The sequence below is a fragment of the Lottia gigantea genome (assembly GCF_000327385.1).
Source record: "Lottia gigantea unplaced genomic scaffold LOTGIsca_87, whole genome shotgun sequence".
Lineage (NCBI taxonomy): Eukaryota > Metazoa > Mollusca > Gastropoda > Lottiidae > Lottia > Lottia gigantea.
The window spans coordinates 132,030-157,291 of NW_008710867.1; the positions used below are offsets into that span (position 1 = coordinate 132,030).

General features: G+C 37.6%; 3 protein-coding genes across 3 annotated transcripts; 2 read left to right on the plus strand and 1 right to left on the minus strand.

Annotated features, from left to right (window-relative positions):
* Positions 1-1,849: 1,849 nt before the first annotated feature.
* Positions 1,850-5,867, plus strand: LOTGIDRAFT_133811 (hypothetical protein; the record flags this gene model as incomplete). Its single annotated transcript, XM_009067850.1, has 11 exons — positions 1,850-1,912; positions 2,384-2,522; positions 2,738-2,830; positions 2,985-3,086; positions 3,270-3,411; positions 3,767-3,857; positions 4,242-4,377; positions 4,579-4,650; positions 4,771-4,909; positions 5,132-5,357; positions 5,583-5,867. Coding segments are annotated over 11 exons (1,488 nt in total), but the record flags the coding sequence as incomplete, so codon positions are not given.
* Positions 5,868-10,668: 4,801 nt separating this feature from the next.
* Positions 10,669-16,015, minus strand: LOTGIDRAFT_236753 (hypothetical protein). The gene is made up of 2 exons (XM_009067851.1): positions 15,892-16,015; positions 10,669-13,449 (listed from the first exon to the last, which is right to left on the minus strand). The coding sequence occupies exon 2, from the start codon at positions 13,244-13,246 to the stop codon at positions 11,696-11,698; it is 1,551 nt and encodes a 516-aa protein (XP_009066099.1). The 5' UTR covers positions 13,247-13,449; positions 15,892-16,015; the 3' UTR covers positions 10,669-11,695.
* A 4,337-nt stretch (positions 16,016-20,352) lies between these two features.
* Positions 20,353-24,038, plus strand: LOTGIDRAFT_169554 (hypothetical protein; the record flags this gene model as incomplete). The annotated part of the gene is made up of 3 exons (XM_009067852.1): positions 20,353-20,401; positions 21,536-21,611; positions 23,858-24,038. 3 exons carry the CDS (start codon positions 20,353-20,355, stop codon positions 24,036-24,038), a joined length of 306 nt encoding a protein of 101 aa, XP_009066100.1.
* Positions 24,039-25,262: the final 1,224 nt, after the last annotated feature.

The window sequence follows — 25,262 nt, forward strand, 5'->3', positions numbered from 1 at the left end:
AGCTACAGTAACAGTAAGATCTATACATACCTACCTATATATACCACATAGCCCTAGTAAGTAAGTTAAACCAGGATGTTGTTTTTTTTTTACCGTTATCTGATACCTTATCACAAATATTAAAAACCCCTATAGAAGGCTAGTTCGTGTACTAAGTGAGAATATGCACTATACATAGTTAGACAGTCCTATTTGTATGATATGTGTATGATAGAGACGATTGCTTGAAGACCTATTTAGGATGTAAATGATTAAAATGGTGTAGGGAGTAAGGTAAGCATAGCTTAGCTTTAGAGGTTTGGAGTTATTTCACAAAGTATCCTTAAAGATGGGGCTATTGTGAAACATATATTATGATATAACACGCCTCTTTGGATCTAAGATTAGACGATTTCTTGAAGATCTTGGAAAATGTTGATAAATCCGTCAATTGATGGTAGTGAGGTAGACATGGCTTTAGGTGCGAGCGATTGTTTCATTATGTGGATGGGACAGTGGCGTTTCTACCATGTGTCAGGGCATGTGTCCCCCCGACAAGATAGGAGGCTGGACCGACTGTTATAGGTGTGCGACGTATACATAGATAGACACAGTTGTCCTGAGAATTATTTACTTATGTACTTGTTACATAGGTGTGCGATGGCCGACGGTCTATTTATGCTGCGAACATAGTATAATTATTGAATATGCGACGACATAAACATAATACATGTAGTTCTACTGCGAATGTAACATAGGTGTGCATATAAATGGCCGGCGCCCTTGGATTTTACAGGTGTGCGGAGACATAGACATAAATATTGCTGCGAATTGTATAGTTTTTACATGTTGTGTGCGACGGAGAGTGGTTAACTGCGTTGTTAAAACAACGACACACAGTGAAAGGTTAAATGATCTATCCATATTAACTGTTTTGTTTGTCTATAAATACCCCAAGAAAAGAGATCTATTAGAAATACTCGAAGCGACAAGTATTATAAAATGGAGTCATGTGCGCAATATCAGCTTTACTTTACTTCCTCATTCTTTAACTGGGATTATTTCGATCTTAATACGTCCTCAAATTCCGACCTTCTTCTCACGTGGAAATAACATCCTTAATAATATAGCCCAACTAATAATGTGCCGCTTTAACATGGCAGTGGTGTTTCTACTTTAGGAAAAGAGGGGAGGGGCACACCCTTTGACCACTGTCAAACCGTGGCGGCTCCAGTTGGGGTACAGTAGTTAGGGCGTACCCCCAAATTCAAAAACACAGAACGGTGGAGTAAATTGGAATAATGTGGTCCATGTGTAGACGTTGATAAAAAGGAAATTATGTTTTTTATTCTTCAGGATTGGAAGAAACTTTAAGAGCCTCCATGACGTGTTGATGACGTAAATCCAAGATGGCAGCGCCAATAGCAGATTTGACCCAATTACCAGAGGTCTTAGGTCAGAGCGTGTTTAACTGTCTACAATCAAATTATCAACAGGATGTCATTTACGTAAGTTAACCCTTTAGACGCTTCAGAGTCTTGACTTAATCAATACTTTCCTTTGGGTATCAACGATTCCTTTGTGAAGGAAATTCCGGAGCATATTGGAATCTTCTATTACCTTGCAGAGTCGTCAGTAGACCCAGGGAAACAGCGTCCAGTCGTTGGGGTGGGAGTTATGAGACAATAAACCAAGGCCCAGCATGTTATAGATCGAAAAAGAGCAGGCTAATGCCACTGTTTTGGGAAAATTTTCCTCATTTTACGCTCTATGGAGTTGCATGTCTTCTGCTCAATTAGGTGCAGAAAAGTATGACGTAAAACTCCATTAATTTCTTTCATATTTATCCCTCTTTCTATATTTCCAGGTCTATATCGGAGATATATTAGTTGCCTTAAATCCTTTTACATTATTACCTATTTACGGACCTCAGGTAGGTTACATTTTTACATTCGGCAACACTCGTAGTTTCCGTAAAGCTGAATCTAAGCCATAGGAAGTGCTGGTTGATCGCCCCTCAGTGGACTATTATGAACAGCGTAGCAGTTTCTGTAGTATTATCAAATGGTATGCACATGCACCATTTAGACTAGAAAGGTGACACCCCTACCAATAAAGTGAGCTCGCCCACGTGTGCATATTGGCACTTTTACTGGCAACTGTAAAAAACAATAGCGTTAACATCATGCGAATGGAGCCCAAGAAGTGAAGGACAACGGTAGCTGCAGTATAACCATCTTCACAATGGTTAAGGTATTGGGAACTTCGTCCTATACCATGACTGCAATACACGCCTTTCTTTTATCACGGAATGCAGTAGCAGCAGATGCAGTAGCACTTTCAGTCCCTCACCCACCCAAGTCCTTGCTTGTATTCGCATCAAAGTCCATTCATTTCATTTCAGATTGGTCAGAAGTATTGTCATCTACGGGAACTGAGTGATTTCCCAGCTCACATCTACTCTATAGCTCATCGTGTGTACAATCACGTCTCCTTTCACAAACAGTCACAATGTGTGGTATTACTGGGAGAATCGGGATCAGGTAAGCTATTGACATCGTACTAGGTCTTGTTATTTTCCTTGTTCCACCGCTCCAAAACGACGGACGTATGTGCTCCTATGATTCGGGCAGTTAAATGCCTTATCAAGTCCAATGTCCATCCTTTATCAGTAGCTGAAACCGACAAAGAACGGGCTAGCACGTCTTCATTGGCCCAATCAGTATAATACCATTTCTTTTTCGTTTTTGATACATAGGTAAAACTGAAAGTTGTAAAATGTTGGTATCTCAGCTGATCAGAGAATGTTACCACCAAGTCAAACAAAATGGTCTCCCACCGTCTCCATTAGGTGACAAATTAACAGAGGTAGGCCTTTGATCATCTTTATTTGTCGTTAGTTTGGTTTTTGTCAGTTTTTTTGTCATGATTTTTACTAAGAACAACGTTCCCAGACACTTAAAATGACGAGTCTTTGTTTTTTCTTTACCAGGTCTTGAACCTAGTGGATGCTTTTGGTAATGCTTTCACGGAGTTTAACACCAATGCCAGCAGATTCACCAAAACTGTTGATGTATTTGTAGACGAACTAGGTGTCATTGTAGGAGGTAAGATGGGCGAAAACCAAAACATAAACCTTATGAACTTTTCGACAGGAAGTACAATATTTGAACAGGGGAGAAACCATTCAAGATAGAAATATAATTTAGTCCTAGGGCATTTCTGTCGAGGGCTGCGATTGGTTTTATTCGCTAGTTGGCGTTTCTCACCATTCCATTCAACCATTTCAGCTAAGATCAACGCATATCATCTGGAGAAATCCAGGATTAGTGACGTCATGGAAGGGGAGAAAAATTTTAACATATTTTACCATATGATAGCTGGTCTGTCACAAACTGAGTTGAAATATTTCTATATAGACGGCGAATATAGGTAAGCACTTCCATTGGATGGGTTTTCTGGATGAGGGGTCAAATTTAGACCATAGGCGTCCACAGGCGCGTTTTGGAATCAGTTTCACATGCAATGTTGCGGAGGTGGAGCTCAAGGGAATCTCTCAAAAGACAAACCGGTAAGAACAAGACCGTAATCTCTTGGCATTTCTTTTCATACAGTGGCCTTTCTGCGGAGGGCCAAGGCGGGGTACATTCTCTGTGGCTCCTAATCCCCCACCATCTTATGATTCATAGAAATGCAACTGCACGTTGGTATGAGTCTTATCGAATGCCCTTGGTTCTCACTACCATCTACCAGTGCACTCAGTACCTTAAACCACTGTCTATTCCAGAATCATCTCCCCTGTACCAGGTGTACCGCTCTACCCAACTCAAGACGATTTCCGATTTCATCAGGAACGTTTCGCCTACATTAAAGAAACTGTTGAGAACGACCTGAAAATAAATTTCCAGGTAATGTTTATCTATATGAAATCCTTAACAAAGCCGGAAGCACTTGGTCATGGCCTTTTTTCTTACCCATTCGCTAGCAGACGACAATCCAACTCGCGAACCGACTGAGCTGTTTTGCAAGCTGAATGCCGATACTAGGCTGACATGTGGAAGCACCAAGCAAACGTCAATTGGGATCTGGATAAACCTATAGCGAGACTTTCAGCTAGATATCCCCCTTATACCCCACAGCTAACTGCGGAAGTTCAATTCCCGGCCCTCGGGGGGAAAAGGGTATAAGTCTTTCAACTTGTGCGATACGAACAAATTAAGCTTGCATATAATTATGATCTGACTGAGTTATATTGATTCCAGCTTTCAAGGCAAGGTGTCCAAGATATATATAAAATATTCGGTGTCTTGTCGGCTCTCCTGCACCTGGGTAACGTCGGGTTCCATGATGATGGTAGGGGTGGGGCTGTTATAACCAACGACGACGAGGTTGGAATGGGTAGGTTAAACTTTTCTACATTCTGTGGATGTCTTTATGGAGTGGTGGTTCACATAATCCATCAATTCATTTGAGTGTGCATATTGGGCTTTATTAAACCACACCCCTTTTTGAACATTTGACAGATATGCCGTCCCTCTACTTTTCGGGACGAACCCCATAAAATTACACAACCTAACCACATTTGGATTCTTGTTTCAGCCGCCAGTCTGTTGAACGTGCTACCTCAAGAATTGTCTTCAGTGTTTCTGCACACTTCTGTTTACGTTAAAGGTACGTAGGAATTTCCCTCATTGCACACTGCATGGGAAAGATGCCATAGTTTAGCATGTCAGTGAATTTCGGTCAAAGCACGTGCATTACTGGTATTGACCCAATAAAATTTCCTTGTAGGTAAAGTGGTCCTGAAGAGAAACTCGATACCGGAAGCAGAAAATCAACGTGATAAGATTTTACAGACGATATATTCCCGCCTTTTTGATTGGTTAATCTATTGTTTTAATACAGTTATAAATCCTGAACCTCGACAAAGGTAGGTAACTCTCATGACTTAAAATAGATTATGGGATATGCTGGGAAATGGGAAGATTCCGATGCTTTATCTTCAAATTGGACTCTCTGCTCCAAAATATAACTGACCAAAACACAATGTAAACAACCATGAACACAAATGACGCAATGCACCATCTATAGCCTTAAATCTTTAACATGGGGACGAAATAACCAGACTTTACCCTACTGTTTTTTTTTACAGTCAAGACTCCTACAAGATTACCATTGTGGATTCACCAGGCTTTGAAAATAGAAACACCAACAGTTTAGAACAGTTACATTTCAATCTGCTCGTTGAAAAGCTCCACCAGTTTACCTATTCACAGATTTTTGTAGGGGAGAGTCGGGACTGTGAGCGCGAGGGGGTAAAAATACCAGTTAAGGTTGCGTGGAATGACAACAGACAAGTGATCGACGCCCTAGATTCGGTAAGTACATAAGCCATGAAACTGTCGTTGTTTCGGTAGCCGCGGTGGTTTAGATCAGATTGAAAAAGCCTCTAGTCGTTCGGATGAAATTATTAACAGAGGGCCCGTGTGCTACATGCTGTAAACGTTAAAGACCCACCAATGTTGAAAATAAACACCTTACGGTACTGTACACTGCATGACGTTGCCTGTCACTATATCAGCTAACAACTTTTCCTTTTGCAGACTGGTGTATTGGGCATCCTAGATGATATTTCCCGCTCTAAAACGCCGACAGACGACGCTTTCCTGGAAAGGGTCAATAAAAATCTGGGCAAGAAGAGTAAATTCTTGAGAAATAAAATCGGGAATTATTTTACTATTGTACATACTGCAGATACGGTAAGCAATAAGCAGGGCGAATCCAAAGGGGTTGGGGGGCAGAGGGGTTACCCACTGACAGTAAGTCATGGACCCTTTTTGGACGCCGCATTTGCCACCCAGTTTCAAATTTTAATCATTCTGTTCTAAAATGCCTGATTCTATTTTTGGACAATTTTGTGGCCCCCAATGGACCATCATCCATAAAATCAACGCTGACTTGAAGACCAAGATAGTGGCAAAGTGGCCGTTACGAGCCACCATATAGCTCTTATATTTCACTCTATTTGTCTCTGTAGGTGAACTATACGGTAGCTGAAATAGTAGCCAAGAACTTAGATGTGGTATCAGAAGATATTTATGGTATCCTAAATTCCAGTGGTCATCCTCTCGTTTCCAAATTGTTCTCTCAACAAAGGTAATGGGAATTTAATTTTGGGCAACAGTTGGGTCGAAGCGTTGGTACCTTTTTTGTCCGAAGACTTAAATAAGTTTCTGTTGTATCAGACATTTTCAACCACCTTAATTTTCTAGGTTTCATTGCTTAAAGAGGTTTTCTAAACTTTGTATGTGTATCAGGGACACTGGTAGCATCAATTTGCACCATTCCAATTTTCAGTCAGACGTCTGTGGTTCTTGTCACTCCACTAAAACTTTCCGCTCTCTTAATTTTTCAGACCAAACTCCGGAGAAACACAGTCTCAGCAATTTAGGGTAATTATATGTAATCAATTTCATTAGCCCAAGGATGTAAAACTCCATTATGGCCAGATACAAATTTGAACCCCATTTAATATGGGTGAAATAATATGTAGATCAGTAGGACGTAAAACTCCATTCCATCAGTCCGATATGATGAGATAAGCAGCTGAATCTCAGTTCACTATCCTCTACGGTATATTGATGCTGGATTTTAATCCAATGATGCGTGTAACAAGATAAACAGTAGAACTCCATTTTCTTGGATCTGAAAGTCTTCGTCTTGAATTTCCAGTCTTGTACCAACGACGTTCTGAAGCAGCTGGAAGGGAAGAAGCTCCACCTCATCACATGCATCAAACCCAATCCAGCCGATATACCCCCTTATTTCGACCCGACTACAGTGATGAAGCAACTTGAAGCATCATCAGCTTTGGAGTTGATTAAGATCAGACAGAAAGGATATTCAGCGAGGATTTCTCAAGAAGAATTTGTGCGCAGGTTGGTAAAGCTTCTGCTGTTGAGGTCGAAAAGTCGAGGAACTCCCATTGCCCGGACCAATTTGTTGACCAAACAGCTCATGGTCAGCCTCTGTCATATCGCAACGGATACCGGTAGTAATATTGTGTCCAACTGCTTCGTCCGATTGGTATCAGCATTTATAGTCTTGGATGTATAATCCGTTGTCCAGACTCAAATAACAAGAAGGCGCCAATGCCAAAAATTCATGGTTTTTGTCGACGATATGACCCTGTTTTTCTTTGATCGTATGATCCCTATTGATTAAGATATCTTTTTCTTCAATTCCAGATATAAATTTTTGGCGTTTCCACTAACCTCCAAGCTGCGTTCATTGACTGATGCGTGTCATAAAATAGTCCGAGAATGTGGAATTCATCAAACCATGTTAGTTATTTCTAATAAGATGGTAAGTAGGTGAATGCACGTGTACTTTTTATTGATATCTTTATCACCATAATTTGGTCAATGTTAAAAATATGATGAAAGCGTTTTTCGTTTAACTGGATCCTTAAATGAGGTAGGTTCGCCATCCGAAAACTAAGCTAAACAATATCTTAGAACATTCGGTACAGTAGATGGAACACCAAAGGTACATATATTAAAATTCATAACATTGGCTGTGGCGGTTGTTCTGGAAGGGTATGGTCAACCGCGCTGAATGTTGTTACAGCCCAAATCCCCAAGAGTCCAAAACAACATTTCCCACCAAGCCACACCTATCACCACGCCATACCTCCTACCACCATGCCACGCCTCCTAATACCAAGCCACACCTCCTACCACCAAGCCACACCTCCTCAACATCCCATAACATGTAATATTTCTATTTTTAAGGTATTTATGCAATGGTGGCACGAAGAACGTCTGGATCATTTATATTGGCGCGAAATTCAAAAAGTTGTGAAGACACAGGCAGCAGTACGACGTCATAAGGCCCTGAAACAGTATTACTCTAGGCGGCAGCGTTTGAGAGGTGACAGAGACTATGTCCACGAGTTCTCCAACTATGCTGGTAGACGGGGTATGGAGTCGTACCACCATCCTCGTGAAAATGAGAGTGATCGGGTTCTTAGACATTATATAAGGCAGACCAGCCGGGAGGAGTTTAACACTGTGATACCAACAAGTCTGTCAGGGGATGCTGCTTTCTTTCAGGTAAAGCTTACTTTTAGCTGCCACAAATACCGCAACTGATGATAGGGCTCAATTTACCGTTCTGGACGCTCAGTTGGTTAGAATCTAAAGGGGCCCACACACCGTAGCAATCACCAGTTGCGTATGGTTGCGAGTCAGAATAGCAGTCATAAGTTTCGAACGCAACTCTCATGTTGCTGAGTTGTAAGATGCGTTCGGAACTCATGACCCCTTTCATTATTGGCAACCATACGTAACTGGTAATCGCTATGGTATGAGGGCATCTTTAGACATGAGATAACTACTAGTTACACGAGCAGATGCTAGACCTAAAGGAATGCATAATCGTGTCATCAATGAATTTGAGCATGTGGAGGAGTCATTCAATGAATTTGAGCATGTGGAGGAGTCATTCAATGAATTTGAGCATGCGGAGGAGTCATTCAATGAATTTGAGCTTGTGGAGGAGTCATTCAATGAATTTGAGCATGTGGAGGAGTCATTCAATGAATTTAAGCTTGCGGAGGAGTCATTCAACTTGTATCTCAAGCTCACATCAGGTAACTCTACACTTTGAGATATTTGCAACAAGGCAAGTTAAATGTTCCTTATCCATTTATTCCAGAATGAATTGGACCGGGTTCATCAGAGAAGAAATCAGCTGGATCCAGGGACCTGGTGTAAGTTAATCTATCTGGAACGAGAAAAGCAAGTGGCTAAATTCTACCTGACAGAGAAGGAGGTGACTGTTGATGGTAGCTATGAAGAGTATCAAGATGATATGATTGGTTTGGGCATCTTTCGTAACAGACAACGAGATGAAATGGTGTCAAGAATTAGATCTCGAATTTACGAGGTATGTCCAGTTGTATGTGACACTTTGAGATCGCGAAGCTAACTCCCAGTTCGCCTACAATCAAGTAGTGATAGTCGTTAATGACAATGGTTTCTGGGTACCATAAAAAAAAACAAAAGCTAAAGTACTAACGACCCGAACCACCAAACGAAGCCCGAAATCCCAAAGAACAGTTTGGCAATACATTGGTAGCAGCAAATGAACTTTTCATATGAGGAGGTATATCAATTATAAATGAGAACGTTAATTTTCAGGGAGTAACATTAAAGAAAGACGGAAATGGAAATATTTGGGCATTTCGTCACTGTCATGATGATGTGGTTGCCATTGGTTACAAAGATCCAGCCAATCACTGTCTTTCTGCTGATGTCATTGTCTGTAAAGGCCGACTTCCGTTTAGATCACAAATAAAGGTAAACTAATCAACGTCACTTCCTTTGGATTTAAAATTCGTATCAAAATTGTTTAAATTGGTGGAATAAATAAGCTTATGTATTAAAAGAAAATGGCCAAGTTTCTCAAAATAGGAGTCGAGTTTTCGTTTTTTGTATTCTAGTCACCGTCAATTTATTTTGCTTTTTTCTCTAGATTTTTGATTTAAAAGAGTTAAAAGGTCATATTGGGATGGAACTGCAATCCTCAATGTATAACATGGAACGCTTGAGACAGCTGTGTGTAACATGCCTGAGTTTTGGTGTGGATGTGAACCAGGCTTTAGATGCTCCAGTCTGGTTGTGTATCATCAATGTTGCTGCCCTGGAGATGCTGGAGAGCCAGGAAGGTGAGTGAACTTTAAACCCTCGGAACACGGTCCGTTGTGTCAGTATTCAAGATGCACGTGCATTCTCAGCTCTGACCTAATTAGTTAATTCCACTAAGAAGAACTCGGACTCTTTTGAATCTAAATGTGCTTACACTTAAAGCATTGAGCTTTAATGATAAAGGTTTCTCAAATGCACGTACTTTTTTACATTGACCTATTTCAAGAAATGTACGTGCATTCTTAACATTGACCTTGTTTGTCATTTTAGTTATAAGAGAGGTACAGAGTCATCTAACTCAGCTGAAACTAGAATCCAACGTTTCTAAAGAAATGAGACACGAAGAAGAGGAACTTACTCGAGAAATCAAACATAGGGTAAATGACCATTAGTTCATACACCAAATGAACCAAGGGGTACCCGGAAGTGCCTTGTTGCTAGGTGTAAAGCATTGACCAATATCATTCAGATTAGGGCATACCGACCCTTCTGGGACTGAGTTTCGGAGAATACATATGGCTAAGGATTCGGGGGCAAGAACGTCATTCCTTTGCTTTTTTTCTATTTTTAGCATCAGAGATCAAACTGGTCGAAAACAGATACGAAAGATTCAAAATCCACCACGGATGTTTCTCCGGCTAAACTAAGAAGAGAATTACTGAAGAAGGGAGAGAAGATCGGTAATCACATGAATTACAGCTGGGACGAACCATTCCAAAGTAGGTACCCCTCCGTGTTCCTTAGGGAACGGTGCTCCACCACATGATTTACACAGGATCTTAGGATGATGATTATGATGGGAGGGACAAACTCTGCAGTTCCAGTTTTATTATTTATGACCTTCAAAGAGAGCTACCGTTATGGTCCAAAAATTGTTCTTCTTCGGAAGCAACTCCCGATTCTCAACCATATATCTGATGTTGATTTCACCATTTCAGATAAATCCAAAATAACAGTCGAGGAGCTTCAGCAAGGTCTTCACCACAACGATCCCGAACCTGATTACGACTATGAAGACTTTAGCCCAAACCAACAAGGCGGAAAGCTGGGCCGTAAGAATTGGGCTAAAATTAAAGTAAATCTAAAAGCTGACGTGGCTAAACAGGAAACGGAAGTGGCTGATCGTCAAAGACCCAATATATATTAATAATTAAAAGTAGGTCATTGCGAACATGCATGTGCATTCTGGTGATGGTTTTTTGTTTTTAGAATTTCTGGGAACTGTTGAAATGAACAGGAAACGGAAGTGGCTGATCTTCAAAGACCCAGTATAATTTAATAATTAAAATTAGGTCATTGCGAACATGCATGTGCATTCTGGTGATGGTTGTGTATGAATTTGAACCATTGAATTCAGTGTCTCTCTCGCATACGGATGACTTTAGGATCGTGAATTTGTGATATTCTATTTGTTGTATATATTTTAACTGTGGACAAGCATGTGCAATGAACAATCGAAAGTGGGTCATTGGACACATGCATGTGCAATCTTGTTTTCGTTATACATATGAAGTAATTATTGAAATAATGAAATGAATAACAAAGAGTAACAAATTAATAGACAAAATTACAAAACAATAATCATGTTTTCAGAGATTTTATACAACAAGTGTTTAAATTAACTATATATTTTCGAGTACTGAACGCACCAAATATAATACGCATCCATATTCGCTAAATTAGAAATCCTGCCGTCTTATTTACGTGCATTTCACTTTAATGAACACATTTCATATCAAATTCAGAAGTCAATTTTAGAAAATAAATATATTTGTACCTAATTTTTCATTTTCCGGAATGTGCTTATACATATTCAAGATAATAAGTTCTTATAGATTCATAATCTCTCTAAAGATTAACAATATACTTCCGAGTATTAAACGCACCATGTATAATACGCAGTGTTGAATCATTGATCACATTACGACCGCCCATTGGCTACTCTTTAGACAACTGAAGTTGTAGTATGTAAACAAACTGGATCAATTACGAAATTGTCAACGCGATTACGAAGAGTTGACTCTGTAAACACCTTTAACTCCGTTTGGCGTTTTATACATTTCATGATCGTGCACGTAACTTTCGTTCACTGTTAACAAGGTATTGGAATTTGGTCGGAATGAATCATCTCCTGACTCTTGCGTCTTTAAATCACTCGTAGTCGTAGACGCGAACGACATGGTGGTATTTGTTTGGCTATTCACGTCACTCCATCGCACATTTTCTGAAGATCTATTTTTGTTGTCGCAGCAGAATACTTTCCGACATGGAGCACAAAATTCGCAATTTTGATGAGTTCGGTAACGGAACGGTTGTGACGCAACGTAACTAATCGTAAGACACATTAAACATTCTGTAAGACGTAGAAAGGTATGATAAGTCCACCAGGCCCAAGGATCTGGTTTCCGGTCGGAAAATATGCCATAAACGGCAGCGATACTGTAAATTTCCAGGGCGACGGTTACAATTCCAAATATGGCGGTACCGAGTGTTATTTTCACAGCGAGGCTTAACGTTGGTTTGGTCCTGACCTGGCTGGTCACTGAGTCACGTGATTTATCACTAAAGCTTATCATGGACTGTCGCTTCACTGCGGAACCATACACTCTGTTGAAGACATACGCATAGCCAGTGAATAAAAATAGTCCCCAGAGTATGAATATCATTTGGCAGACCAGGAGCATTATTTTCATCCCCACCACCAGCCCTACCACGACGTCTGCTGTTATGGAGATGATGAAATGCAAGACGATGATTGTCACTAGAATTTCGAATCTCTGAACGGTTCGGGGAATCATTTGCATTCTGGTTGCCTGTAGCAACGCGAACATTAGAATACTGAAGGCAGACGTCAAAAATGGAAAGCCTAAACCGTACATCAAATAGTCGACCGCGGAGTGATATGTTCCATTGGAATTGTATCCATCTACGAGTAAGTAAATTGCCCTAATTGCACACATTCCGATTATCAGTGTATTGAGCGTAAGAAAATATTTTCTACTGAGCAGACGATCAAGAGTCCACAGCCGAACTACACTGATACAACAATAAATGCCTATACACAGAAAAAATAATCCGTACAAATATATATGGAGTTCCCAAGCGAAACTCCATTTTTCTTTGGCTACATCCCAGTCGGGGCCGGGCTCTGCGAGCGGATCTTCTTGTTTGTCTGTTGATTCTGCTTCCGGTTCAGGCGTACTTTCTGCTGACGGTTCTGGCTTGGAGGTACTTTCCGCTTCCGGTTCTGCGGTTGTTGGTTCAGAAAACGTTCCTGGTTCTGCACTAGTCGATGGTTCTGCGGAAGTTTCTGGTTCCGGACTGGTGGATGGCTCTGGAGTTGGTCCAAGACTGCTTGGTTCTGGAGACGACGACGAGGGTGGACTATCTGCAGCAAACTCATTGGTTGTTTCTGAGGTCTCAGGAGATGTTTCCGGTATTATGTTCGGTGTTGATGCATCTCCATCGACCGTAGAGATAGTAGTGGTCTCCGCATAAATCCCTCGTCTTCCCAATAATAGAAACAGCACAAAATAAATCAAAAACTTTTGTGTCATTTTGCATTTTAAGAAAACACTTTCACACGATTCAAGTAAGACCTTCACTTATCACTTTTCCGAGCAGTATAACCTTTGCATATATTTCGCTGTTCTTCTCACAGCAGATCTTTCTAATTCTCTTTATCAAATGACCTTCGGGTGTTCATTGATATTTCCTTTCAAGCCCCTTAACTGCAGCACCATCAACTTCACAGCTTAACCTGAAGAAGAAAGTAGACAGTTTTTTCACCCTACTAAAATGTGTTTATCATTCCGAAGCCTATGCTTCGATCTCTGTGAACACCACTACCTTATTTTTTATCATAAATCTTTAGCTTCTGACCTAGGCCAGTGCTTTTATGAGGCTATGTTCTCATCACCATCTAACACCATGTAGTCTATAAGGTATGAAAATGATGATGTCGAGCTATTAGATAATTCAGTGACATTTTTTCTACCAGATATTAATTACAAGATAATATGACCTCGGGTTATAGCCTACTTAATTAAATATTCACATACAATTCATCTTCTACTTAATTAGTTCGATAACCTAGATCGGGTCTTACGTCCTCCTACCTTTGGATGGTTTCGACTTACTTTCATCTTGTACGACTTTCCTGTTGTACATCTTACTTCCATGTTGTACATCTTACTTCACTGTTGTACATCTTACTTTCATGTTTTACGACTTTTCTGTTGTACGACTTACTTTCATGTTGTACATCTTACTTCCCTGTTGTACATGTTACTTTCATGTTTTACGACTTTCTGTTGTACGACTTACTTTCCTGTTGTACGACTTACTTTCTTGTTGTACATCTTACTTCCCTGATGTAATTCTTACTTCCCTGTTATGCGACTAACTTTCCTGTCGTCCGACTTACTTTCCTGTTGTTCGACTTACTTCCTGTTGTTCGACTTACTTTCCTATTGAGCAACTGACTTTTCTGTTGTACAACTTCCCACTTCCCTGAGGTGCGATCTCTGTGCCATCTGATGAATAGTAACTCTCAATAGAAAGATCGTCCTTAGGCCAGAAAGTGTTTATCAATTAAGCATAAGATATAATCCTTTTATCAAGAAAAAATATCCTTCTAGCCACTTTGGTCAGGTAAAACGTCCACTAAAAAACGACCTGGTTTTTTTTATTCTTTAGAAAGTCATTAGTAAGGATGACACGCTTAAAGATAAATTACACCTTAAAATACAACATTAATTTATACTTTCATTTTATTTTTTATGGTCTTTTCATTAAAGCTCTTAAAACGGGTTTTTCTTTTTTTTACGTTTACGTGACGTTTCTAACTTTAATGGCTCGCTAGCTAATGAGATTTGTTTTAATCCAAGCCAAAGTGAAAAACACTTCGCCATTCTGTGGCTGAATGCTAAATGGACAACGCTATACAGTGTACATTGAGGAAATAATTTAAACGACAAATAATTCTCCTCATCCTCACAGTAACAAGCTTTTTTCCAAACTCTGTGTGATACCTTGACATCGTTAGGCACTTTTATTATATCTCCGAAGTTGCAACTCCGTCTAAGACATGCTCTGTGACAGCTGGACGTTGTCTGTTTGTCCTAAATGAAATGAAATGGAGTTTTACATCCTTCTTGTGTTGAGATAAGATCGTGACCTGAGAAAACCTTAACTGGACGATCTAACCTGATGAAATACCTTTCTTAACCTGAAATGACCGCCTATAAAACTCTACAATTACCTTAGATAATTACAGAGGTGAACTGTGTAGGGGGTCTATTTAATTCATATGTTAGGGTATGGAGATATACCAGAGAAGGGTGAGTGATCGAACGAGGGGCGGGGCGTGGGGGGGGGGGGGAGCTTTGTAGGGGGGCCAATTAATTTTGGGGTGTCAATCTCAATGTGTCAATGTATGACCTTCAGCGTGTCAAAGCCTGCCCCACCCTACTCAGTTTGCTATTGCATTCCGGAAGAGCAACACATTCAACCATATTTTATCAAATGTTCCCTTGATATACCGATACATCAAACCGTTGTACTAACTATCGCCCAAGGAGGATGTTATACAAACGTGATATTCACACCCAAATTGAATAAATACTATTTGAATTATAATATTATTCATTGTTGAATAAACGTGTCCGGATTTTTGAATTTTGTTTACGTAAAGCACAGAAATAGACGCGTTTTAACAAATGAACGATTGCATAATACAGGGATTGTAAAGAGGTTTTCTAAATTTTGTATGTGTATCAGTAACACTGATAGCATCAATTTACACAATTCCACGATGATGACAAATTTCATACATAGAGAAGGTCCCAATTGAATGTTAAGTTGACACACACAATACATAAGTGATATCAAGTGCTCTACAAGAGTAGGAACGTCTATACAGTAAGGAAATATTTGAAATAAATAATTCATATGGTGTTATTCGAATAACTGCGAGCAAAACAAAATAATTGCCGTCCATCCTTTGTATTGATGTATCCTATTTCAAGTTCAAAGTCCATTGAAAGCTTGTACGTAATTGCTTTTAATAACGAAAAAAATTCAAAAGTTATGGTCTTTGTTGGCGTATTTTACGTTAAAAACATCAGCATCCAATCATTTAATGCCGTTTTGAGTAACTTTTTGACAATTTTTCTTAGTGAGAATTGAAATGAATCTATACCTTACAGAAATCTATCCAAAAAAGACGACGTGCTGAAATGATAATCCGAACCCGTTGAAGATGTTGACTTATTAGTAATATTAATTTAAATACTTCTGTAGTAGTCTTGACTAAGTATATCCGTTACTGTTTAAAGTTAGCTAGTATAGGAGGTACTCGATCACGAACAGTAACCTTAAAGCTATCATGAAATAACAAAAGGAATATTCAATATGGGGATTTTTTTCTTAGTATCAAATCTTCAAAAGATTGTAAAAAGATTTTTTAAAATTTGTACGTGTTATGGGGACACTGATAGCATCAATTTACACCATTCCAATTTCAATCAGACGTCCGTGGTTCCTGCAATTCTACTAAAGCTAATCGTTTTATGACGTCACTATAGCACGAGCTGCTAATCATACATTTGCATATGCAATAATGTCTTTATAAAACGTTTAGTTTTTAGCGAAATCGGACAAAAAACTTCTCTGTAATCCAGTAATACGAAATAAACCAAAAGCGTCACTCCAGTCATTTCAGTTTTTTTTTGTTGTTCTGTTTTTCTTTTATAATTTCATGATAGCTTTAAGGTTAGTATTCTACAATATACCACAAACTAGTGCGGGTATCACTGAAGCGTGAAATTAAAAATAATTTATTACATATTGTGACGATTTGGGGAAGCCATGTCACAATGTTGTCAAATTAGTTTATGGGTAGGCTATTTATGTATCTTATATACTAAGGGATAATGCTCCAGTTGGTCGAAACGGAGGGGGGGGGGGGGGGGGGGTTGGATTGATTTAGGTTGGATGGGTTGTGGAGGAGGGGGGTGGGGGGGGGGTTGATTCTAGAACTATCATGGCCGTGTCTTGCTACTGCTTACATTTCTAGATGCGAGGGGTGGGTGGAAATGTTGGGTGGGAGGGTTCAGGCTTTTCCAAACGGATCAGTAGTGGGTAAAACTCCATTTCATATCAATTAAAAGCACATTAAAAATGGACAAAGAATCGATAAGAGCACCTATATATTTACATCGATTTTAGATTATAGTTGTTTTTGTATTGGTAGACTATATAAAGACTAAAAGGAGATAATGTCATTGTTTCTCTATAGCGTAATATTGCTTCAGATAATTGTACACGAACATAACGTTGGAATTTCAAATTGAAAGTGATATACTGTAAATAAACCAAGTACTAACGATCCGAACCGCAAAATGAAACCCGAAATCCATAAAAGATATTGGCGAAATATCCTTAGCAGCTAATGAACTTTTCTATGAGGAAGTATATCAATGATAAGTGATTGAGTATTTCATAATGAAAAGTGGTATCAGGTGTCTAGAAGAGTAAGCATATCTTACCTGGCGCCCATGGGCCCGTAGTCCTGATTGTTCGGAGGGACAAGTAATGTATCGGGAGAGGCATGGTGTTAAATTACAGTTACAGGTTGTCAGAATTATTCAGGGGGACAATTCATTTTTTTCCGAAAGGGGAGGGGGACTTGCCCCCCTGTAGGTACGGACCTGTTGGCGCCCGATATTCTATCGTAATTTATCAATGCCTTTAATATTTTGAAAGCCGTATCCCTTTAATAAGGATGTGATATTTTGAAAAGACCTGACGTATATATATTGATATTATAATTATCATGATATCTGTCAGGATATATCAAATATAATACGTCACTCAAACACCGGTATATCTTCACAAGGTCAAGGTATTACTAACTATGTCTTATACCTTGACATCAGAAGGCATTTTTTGTATCATGAAAGTAAAATCAGCAATATCAAAGCCCTCGATAGAGACTGTTAACAAAGAGACACATTTTTTCAGAATAGGCCTATAATAATTTCAGATTCTGAATCGCGGATCACTTTAACTTACCTTTAGTTTTGCTTGTAACGTTTTAAGGATAACCTCTTTCCTGTCGATTCCATTATACCAATAACATGTTTTGATATTCACTGGCCATCCTGTTATTCTCACTGTCGATCGATTTTGTTTGAAGGCCAAACATGATATCGAGATAACAGAATGAAATGATTAGTTAAAAATGTTTCATAAACGAAAATCGATAGCAATATTATAGACTATTCATTCGTTAGTCATCTATATAATACTCGTCATTATGAATAACTTTGAATAGGTTACCAGTCATTCGGTAATACCCGACAATCCTCGTCAGTTTCCGTAATGCTGAAATGCGCTGGTGGAACTTTCACGGTAGACCGTTTGAATGGCCATGTCCCCAGTCTTCAGTCTTCAGTCCCGTTTCTGTCTTGGGTGGGGTGGGGAAAAGTATTGTCCCTTTGAAGCTTCTTGCTTTTTTGGATTGGTAAAACAAAAAATTATACCGTTTTACATTTGTAGGTGTCCACCATATATCATTTTTTGACCATTTCGCCTTTGGGTGACTAAAGATCAAGCACTGGCCAAGGGCGGTCTGAGTTACAAATTGTTATTTTGTTGAAATATGTTCTACAACCTGAGGCGAGAATCGATCATACCGGCCTACGGTCATATTAACCATTTCAAGGCTAGAGACGAATTTTGGATCTTTTATTGTGGGCAGTTTGCAATTCCACTTAAACTAAGCGTTTGATGACGCTTTTGCGATCATGACGTCATATACAAGAATTTCTATAATTGCAGGAACCACAGACGTCTGATTGAAAAATGGAATGGTGCAAATTGAGGCTATCAGTGTCCTCGGTACACATATAAAATACTAGAAAACCTCTTTACAATCCCATTAAGAATGAACATTGGCTTTCTCCCGAATGCACATGCCGTGGTATCAAATATCAATTGAATGTGAAAGGTTTATTTTATTTCAACACGGAATTCCGTGATTTGAGATCTGTTTGAAAAAAGTTTCGCCTTTCCTTTAATGTCCCAATCGGTTGCGTGTGTGGGATGTTTACTATGATTAAATACGGTTTCCATATGAATTTTTAATGCCAAATATGGCGTATTCTACACATTGTTACTGAGCTGTTGACAGAATTCTCACTTTTTCAATACTTTAAAGGATATATTGTGCTTTATTGATATCGTGGAATTCATTTGATGATACAGGGATTTGTGACGTCATGGATATTCTGTTGCATAGAATGCTCATTTCACCTTATGATGACCATGTAAATTGTTGAAACCTTGTGGTTTTTTAATTCTGTATTTTATGTTGATATTTATCCACGCACAAAGACAGAGAAGTCTGGGTGCCAGAAACTACTTTGTGAAATCACATTGGGCAACTGTTTCGTCAACGCCTCGGATCTTTACCAACTGTCCAAAGCTTATCAGTATACAATGGGGAAAATATGTTTGATATTAAATCAGAACCTGAAACAAGTTGTTACGCTGTGCGATTTTCAGACGACTGAATAATAAATACGACTTGACCTTTTGGCTAAATCCGGATAGCCATTCATCAGAGCTCAAGTATTAGGGGATGGGTTGTAGCCGGAAGGACAAGGTATGTTCGACCGTGGGCTTGACATCTTCTACATTTTTAATTAACGATTACAAATTAGAATATGAAGGTGGCTTTGATATTTGCCTATGTCCTGTATTGAAATTTTGGCTATTTAACTGTGGTCAGAGTCAAAATAAGACAAACAAGAGTTATTTCCCTTAAGTTATACTAATTTAACTGTGGTCAGAGTCTAGATAAGACGACCACGAGTTATTTCCCATATAATGAAATTTTGGTTATTTAACTGTTGTCAGAGTCTAAAAGACAAACAAGAGTTATTTCCCTTCAGTTATGCTGATTTAACTGTGGTCAGAGTCTTGATAAGACGACCACGAGTTATGTCCCATATAATCTGTTACCGTAGCCAATTTAACTGTAGTCAGAGCCTAATTAGCTGTGGTCAGAGTCTAAATAAGACGAGCACGAGTTATCTCCCATCTTATATGCGATTATAGCCTATTTAACTGTGGTCAGAGCCGAAGTAGCTGTTGTCAGAGTCTAAATAAGACGACCACGGGTTATCTCCCATGTAAAGTTTTTTCGCAGTTTCTCAAGAAATTAGACATATAGGCCTAATGTGTCTAATAAAAAAAGTGTTCTCCTAATTTTCTTTTGCAAATCTGAAGTATTCCTAGTTAGGTTCAAAAAGGATTTTCTTTGTTTTTTGGCATTTTTCGCAAAATGGTGCCCTTAAGAAGTTGAAGAATCCTCAATCGAAGGCACAAATTTTCCCTTTTTATAGACTTGACCTACAAGACTGTCTCATTATAGTGAAATGTCGTGTACGTCTGGATAATCAATACATTTGACCTTTACCGGAAGTATGATTCACGCGCCTGACCCTGAACCTGAATTATTATGAAAATGATCAAAATGGCGATGGTGTAGACGATGTTTGACGGAATTTTACTCATTATGTGAATAAACAACTTAACTCGGAATAAACTGGACTAAATTTTGTGAATTAGGATTAAAACTCGGGTGTGTTTCAAGATGGATAAAATCAAAGTGGCTGTGAGGGTGAGGCCTGTTAACAGGAGAGGTGGGTGTCACTTTGTGTTTAGTGTCAGTGGCAGTCCAGTGTAGTGTCATGTCATGTCATTCAAACACTTGTCGATAAAAATTTTGTTATGACTTCTCTTTGTTATCCCTCATTTGACAACGTGAATTTTGTAGACCGTGTTTTGATTTTATAACTGTTTGACTTTGAATTTTTTTCTAAACTAAATTTACACAACTAAATTTTTCAAAGTTTTTTTTATTAGATTAAAATTTTGGATTATTCTTTATTTATTTTAACTTGACTGTAGGCCTGATCTCCAGTCATGTCTGACTGAGGGATTTAAATGTCAAAATGGTCCAATGTTCCAATATTCCTATAAATGTCTTTGATTATTCCATGTTTCATGTCAGGTTGTCTGTGACACTAGATTCATATTGGAATACAAATTAGTCAGAAATGGAAATTTCTTGGTAGCCTTTGGTCTTGAATATTGGCTGTAAACTTATTCCGAAATTAACTTATGTTTTGGCATTAAGATAGTAAAAATTTGTTCAGTTTAAGCAATGACAATGCGCTTATTTTGAGCTTTGTTACATATTTCTGATATACCTATATGCTTAAGCTTAAACTGACTAAGAGTCAGCAAGTTGCAGACTAACTGAAAGCAATAAATAAAGTTAGACTACTCATTAGTAATAGTTTGAAAATGGTCTTTCTCTAATTAAAATTTTGTTTTTGTGTGAATTTTAATTAAGATTTAGCATCTCTGTTGATTAGAATCTTCCGATTAATTAAGCTCAGTTCTAATTAGCCCAATTAATAACACTTACAGAATGAAAATCAGGCTTGTGGTTCATCTGTAATTTAATAAAGACAAACACTTTTCCGTGTGACAGTCCCTTTTGTTTGCTTTATATTCAATTATTTGAACACCTTTCAATATGAAAATCTCACATTTGGTTCATATACAATGTAATAGAAAAATTACATTTTTCAGAGTGAAAATCAGGCGTTTGATTCATTTGCAATTTAAATAAAAATACTATCACTTTCAAGGATGACAAGCAGGCACTTAATTCATATATACAATATATTAAAAAAATTACACTTTTCACGGTAAAAATCAAGCATTTGATTCATCTACAATTTGATAAAAAATTTTGTATTTTCCAGAGAAAGAACTGGGTACAAAATGTGTAGTGGACATGGAAAACAATCAGACTATTCTACATTCTTTAAAAGAACCAGGGTAAGTGTCTATATAACTCACTTGATACCACTGTCCGACTGGGCATTACAGAAATATTCTAGCATTGATTTGCACCAATCAATTTACTGTCAGACTTCTGTGGTTCTTGCATTTTCACTTTGTATTTTATGACATCACTATTGAAAGAAAGAACCGATATTGCGGTTTCATACTCATACACACACCCTTTTCTTACATGTTCTTCTGTAATAATGAAAAGGGGACCTGCAAAGACTAAACAGTATGGTGTAAATCGATGATATCAGTGTCCCCAATACACATAAACTAAAAAAAACCTCTTTCAGATTTTAACTGTTAAAGAATAGTGCTGTACTATATAAAAAAAACCTCTTTCAGATTTTAACTGTTAAAGAATATTGTAGTACTCTATAAAAAAACCTCTTTCAGATTTTAACTGTTAAAGAATAGTGCTGTACTATATAAAAAAACCTCTTTCAGATTTTAACTGTTAAAGAATAGTGTAGTACTATATAAAAAAAACCTCTTTCAGATTTTAACTGTTAAAGAATAGTGTAGTACTATATAAAAAAACCTCTTTCAGATTTTAACTGTTAAAGAATATTGTAGTACTCTATAAAAAAACCTCTTTCAGATTTTAACTGTTAAAGAATAGTGCTGTACTATATAAAAAAAACCTCTTTCAGATTTTAACTGTTAAAGAATAGTGTAGTACTATATAAAAAAAACCTCTTTCAGATTTTAACTGTTAAAGAATAGTGTAGTGTATCTTTTTAGATTGATATTTTAAAACAGAACTTAAATAAACATGTTGTTCTATTTAAGATTGCTATTGTTATTTACCAAGTTCAATGTTTTTTATTACCTTACTTACCTCAATTAGCCCATCCCTGATTTTTTAAATGTTACACTTCATATGCATCATTGATATATCTTTTTATTTCATTTACCCAGCCTCTCCCTTATTATGATTTAATACTATTTAAACCTTTGATAAATTCAATTGGTTATATAAATATCTTTGTAAGATTTTGAATCCATGGCCAGTGTTTACGTGAGTGGGCCATATGTCTGCTTTCACCCCCTTATATCTAGATCTGATAGAGATATTTTCAGTACTGTACATGATTGTTATGATTTGAACAAGTGAATTGTTTAATTGGGTTATATACTCCGAATGGTTTAAATATTTGTCATAATTACATCAGAGTACAATATGGTCTGACCCTTGACCTTAATCTAATCTGACCCTTGACCTTTATCAGTGATGTAATTGGTACAAGATTATGACCGACTATTAAGAATTTATTGGGTGTTATGATATAGATTGTAATGATAATGTTGTCGAAAGTTGCACCTTTGTCATAATGTTGTTATTTAGACTTTACACTTTGAAGGATGATTGCCTAAAAAATTTTGCCTGAAAAGAATTTGATAACACAATTAATTATAGTTTTTGAAAACAATGGTTTCTGCATCTTATACCTTGACTGCAATAGCTATTTTTCTTGTATCACAGAAGATAGCTAAGTCAGTGATTTGATTGGATTGTATGCTAATGAATACAGCCAATCAGAGCCCCTACAGAAAGATTTAAACAATTAGGCTACGGGTGTAGTCAGAAACTCTGGTTGGCTGTGTTCAGTAGAGTACAATCCAATCAAATTGCATCTTTTACAAATTCTGTAATACAATTGCAGTCAAGACACAGTTATAACTTGACATTATGAAGAAGATCGTGTGAGAGTTTGACTCTCTGATATTTAATGATATATGACTGAAGATTGTAGGAGGAAGAATAAACATCAGCCAGTAATACAAGATATTGTAATGGATATTGTTTAAGTCTGTCTTGCTTGTATTATATCATTCGGTAGACAATATAGACAGAAAACAATCTTTCCAATTAAATCTAGGATGGGTGAAGCAGTTTAAGCCTTAAGTAACAGCTTAAGCAAAAATGATTGAAAATTAGAAGGGTGTAAATTGATGCTATCAGTGTACCTGATACACATAAAAAATTTAAAAAACCTCTTTACAATCTCTTTAATGTCACCCTCAAAAATAGATGGTCTCGGTTTAAAGTTATGGTCCTATATAGAGAGAAAAGTGTGGGTTGCAGGGGAATCCCAAGACGGCAAGCTAACTTCTATAATACATAAACAAAGATAAGAAATTTGGTTTATGGAGCACAGTTTTGACCTGGCAGAAAGTCAAAATTAGTCATTTGAAGTAGAGATGACTGGAAATATCTTCTTTGTTTACAGTCATTGGTTATTGAGGTACCGTGCCCTATATATAGTTAAGTCACTTGGTGCCAGTTTTGGCAATAAATTTGCTGTTATATGTAGTGTGGTCTCAAAAGCATTGGCCATGTCTTTGAAATTGTTTTTCTTTGTAAATTATTATGCTTCTGGTTCAAATAGTACATTATTCACTTGGTACTAATTATAAAGATTAATTTACTATTATATTTAGTAGTGTGGTGTCTCAAAAGCATCGGCAATGGATTTGAATTTTGCTTTTTTTGTTGTTGTCTTTTCTGCAGAATATTATGCTTCTGAATTGAATAAATAGAGTATATTTGTTACTTTGAAAATTCATAGGAATATTGAGGTGTCTCAAAAGCATTGGCCAGGGCTTTGAAAAATATAATGCTTCTGAATCAAATAGTATATTATTGGTCACTTGGTAAGCTTAACTGATTAGGGTCTTATCCGTTTTGATGGATGTTGCCTGTAAGTTAAGCTGTCTTGTAGAAAGTGCTTCAGTCTTTGACAGTTACCATTTCCAGGAATGACTAATATTCCAGGGTTTAAACTATATTTAAACTTGTCTGTAAATCTGTCAGGGGGGTGATTTATGCCATCATTTACCTAGTTATTTCAGAATACATTAGTTGAACTGACTGAGATATATTCTTGATCTCTTTATGAACAGTTCAAATAAGTCATCTATCCACATGTAGGCCCTCCCTGTTTAAGAAGCTTTAGCTTATAGACTGAAAATCGGTATTTGTCATCTGGAAAAATGGTTTGTACCTCTACTTCACTTGTAAAAGATTTGAAAATATAACGTTTTTGCTCTAATATATTTGTCAGAATGCACTAAATCAAATTCTAGTTTTCACAACTTTTTTAAGAGAAAGCCAGGCATTTCTTGGGGGCTTCCACAGAGCTGTCATATTTTGAAGCTCAACCTTGATAGTTGTCCCCCAATGTGGTCAGTTTACTCCCTATTTGTAACCAAAGTCTCCAGTGAGCACAGGCTCTGCATGCACAAAGTTTCTTGCTTTGCAGGATTGTTGTTTTAATTCTTATGTAATATTAAAGAATTTTTCGGTTAACTGAAAAGTATATTAGTCATGCAATACAGATTTTCAAACACTTGCCAATTTTTATCTTCTTCATGACAAATGGTCAGAATTATTTTTGGCAGATGTTTGAAAATATGGGAATAATAAATCTTGTTGAATAGACTGACTAAAGTATTTATGAATCGACTATTTTCATATTTAGCTAAGTTTTTACCCAAATTTAAATCAGTTATTACAGATGCAGTGATGAAAGTATCAAAATAAAATATATCAATCTATTTTTTAAAGATGGGTTCCCTTATTTTTATTTATGAAAATGAAAAGGCTAATATTTATATGAATAGAAAGTAGAGGTG

Excerpts from the sequence above, each read along its gene's own strand:
- LOTGIDRAFT_236753 (XM_009067851.1), bottom strand. The coding sequence starts at position 13,246 with ATGACACAAAAGTTTTTGATTTATTTTGTGCTGTTTCTATTATTGGGA.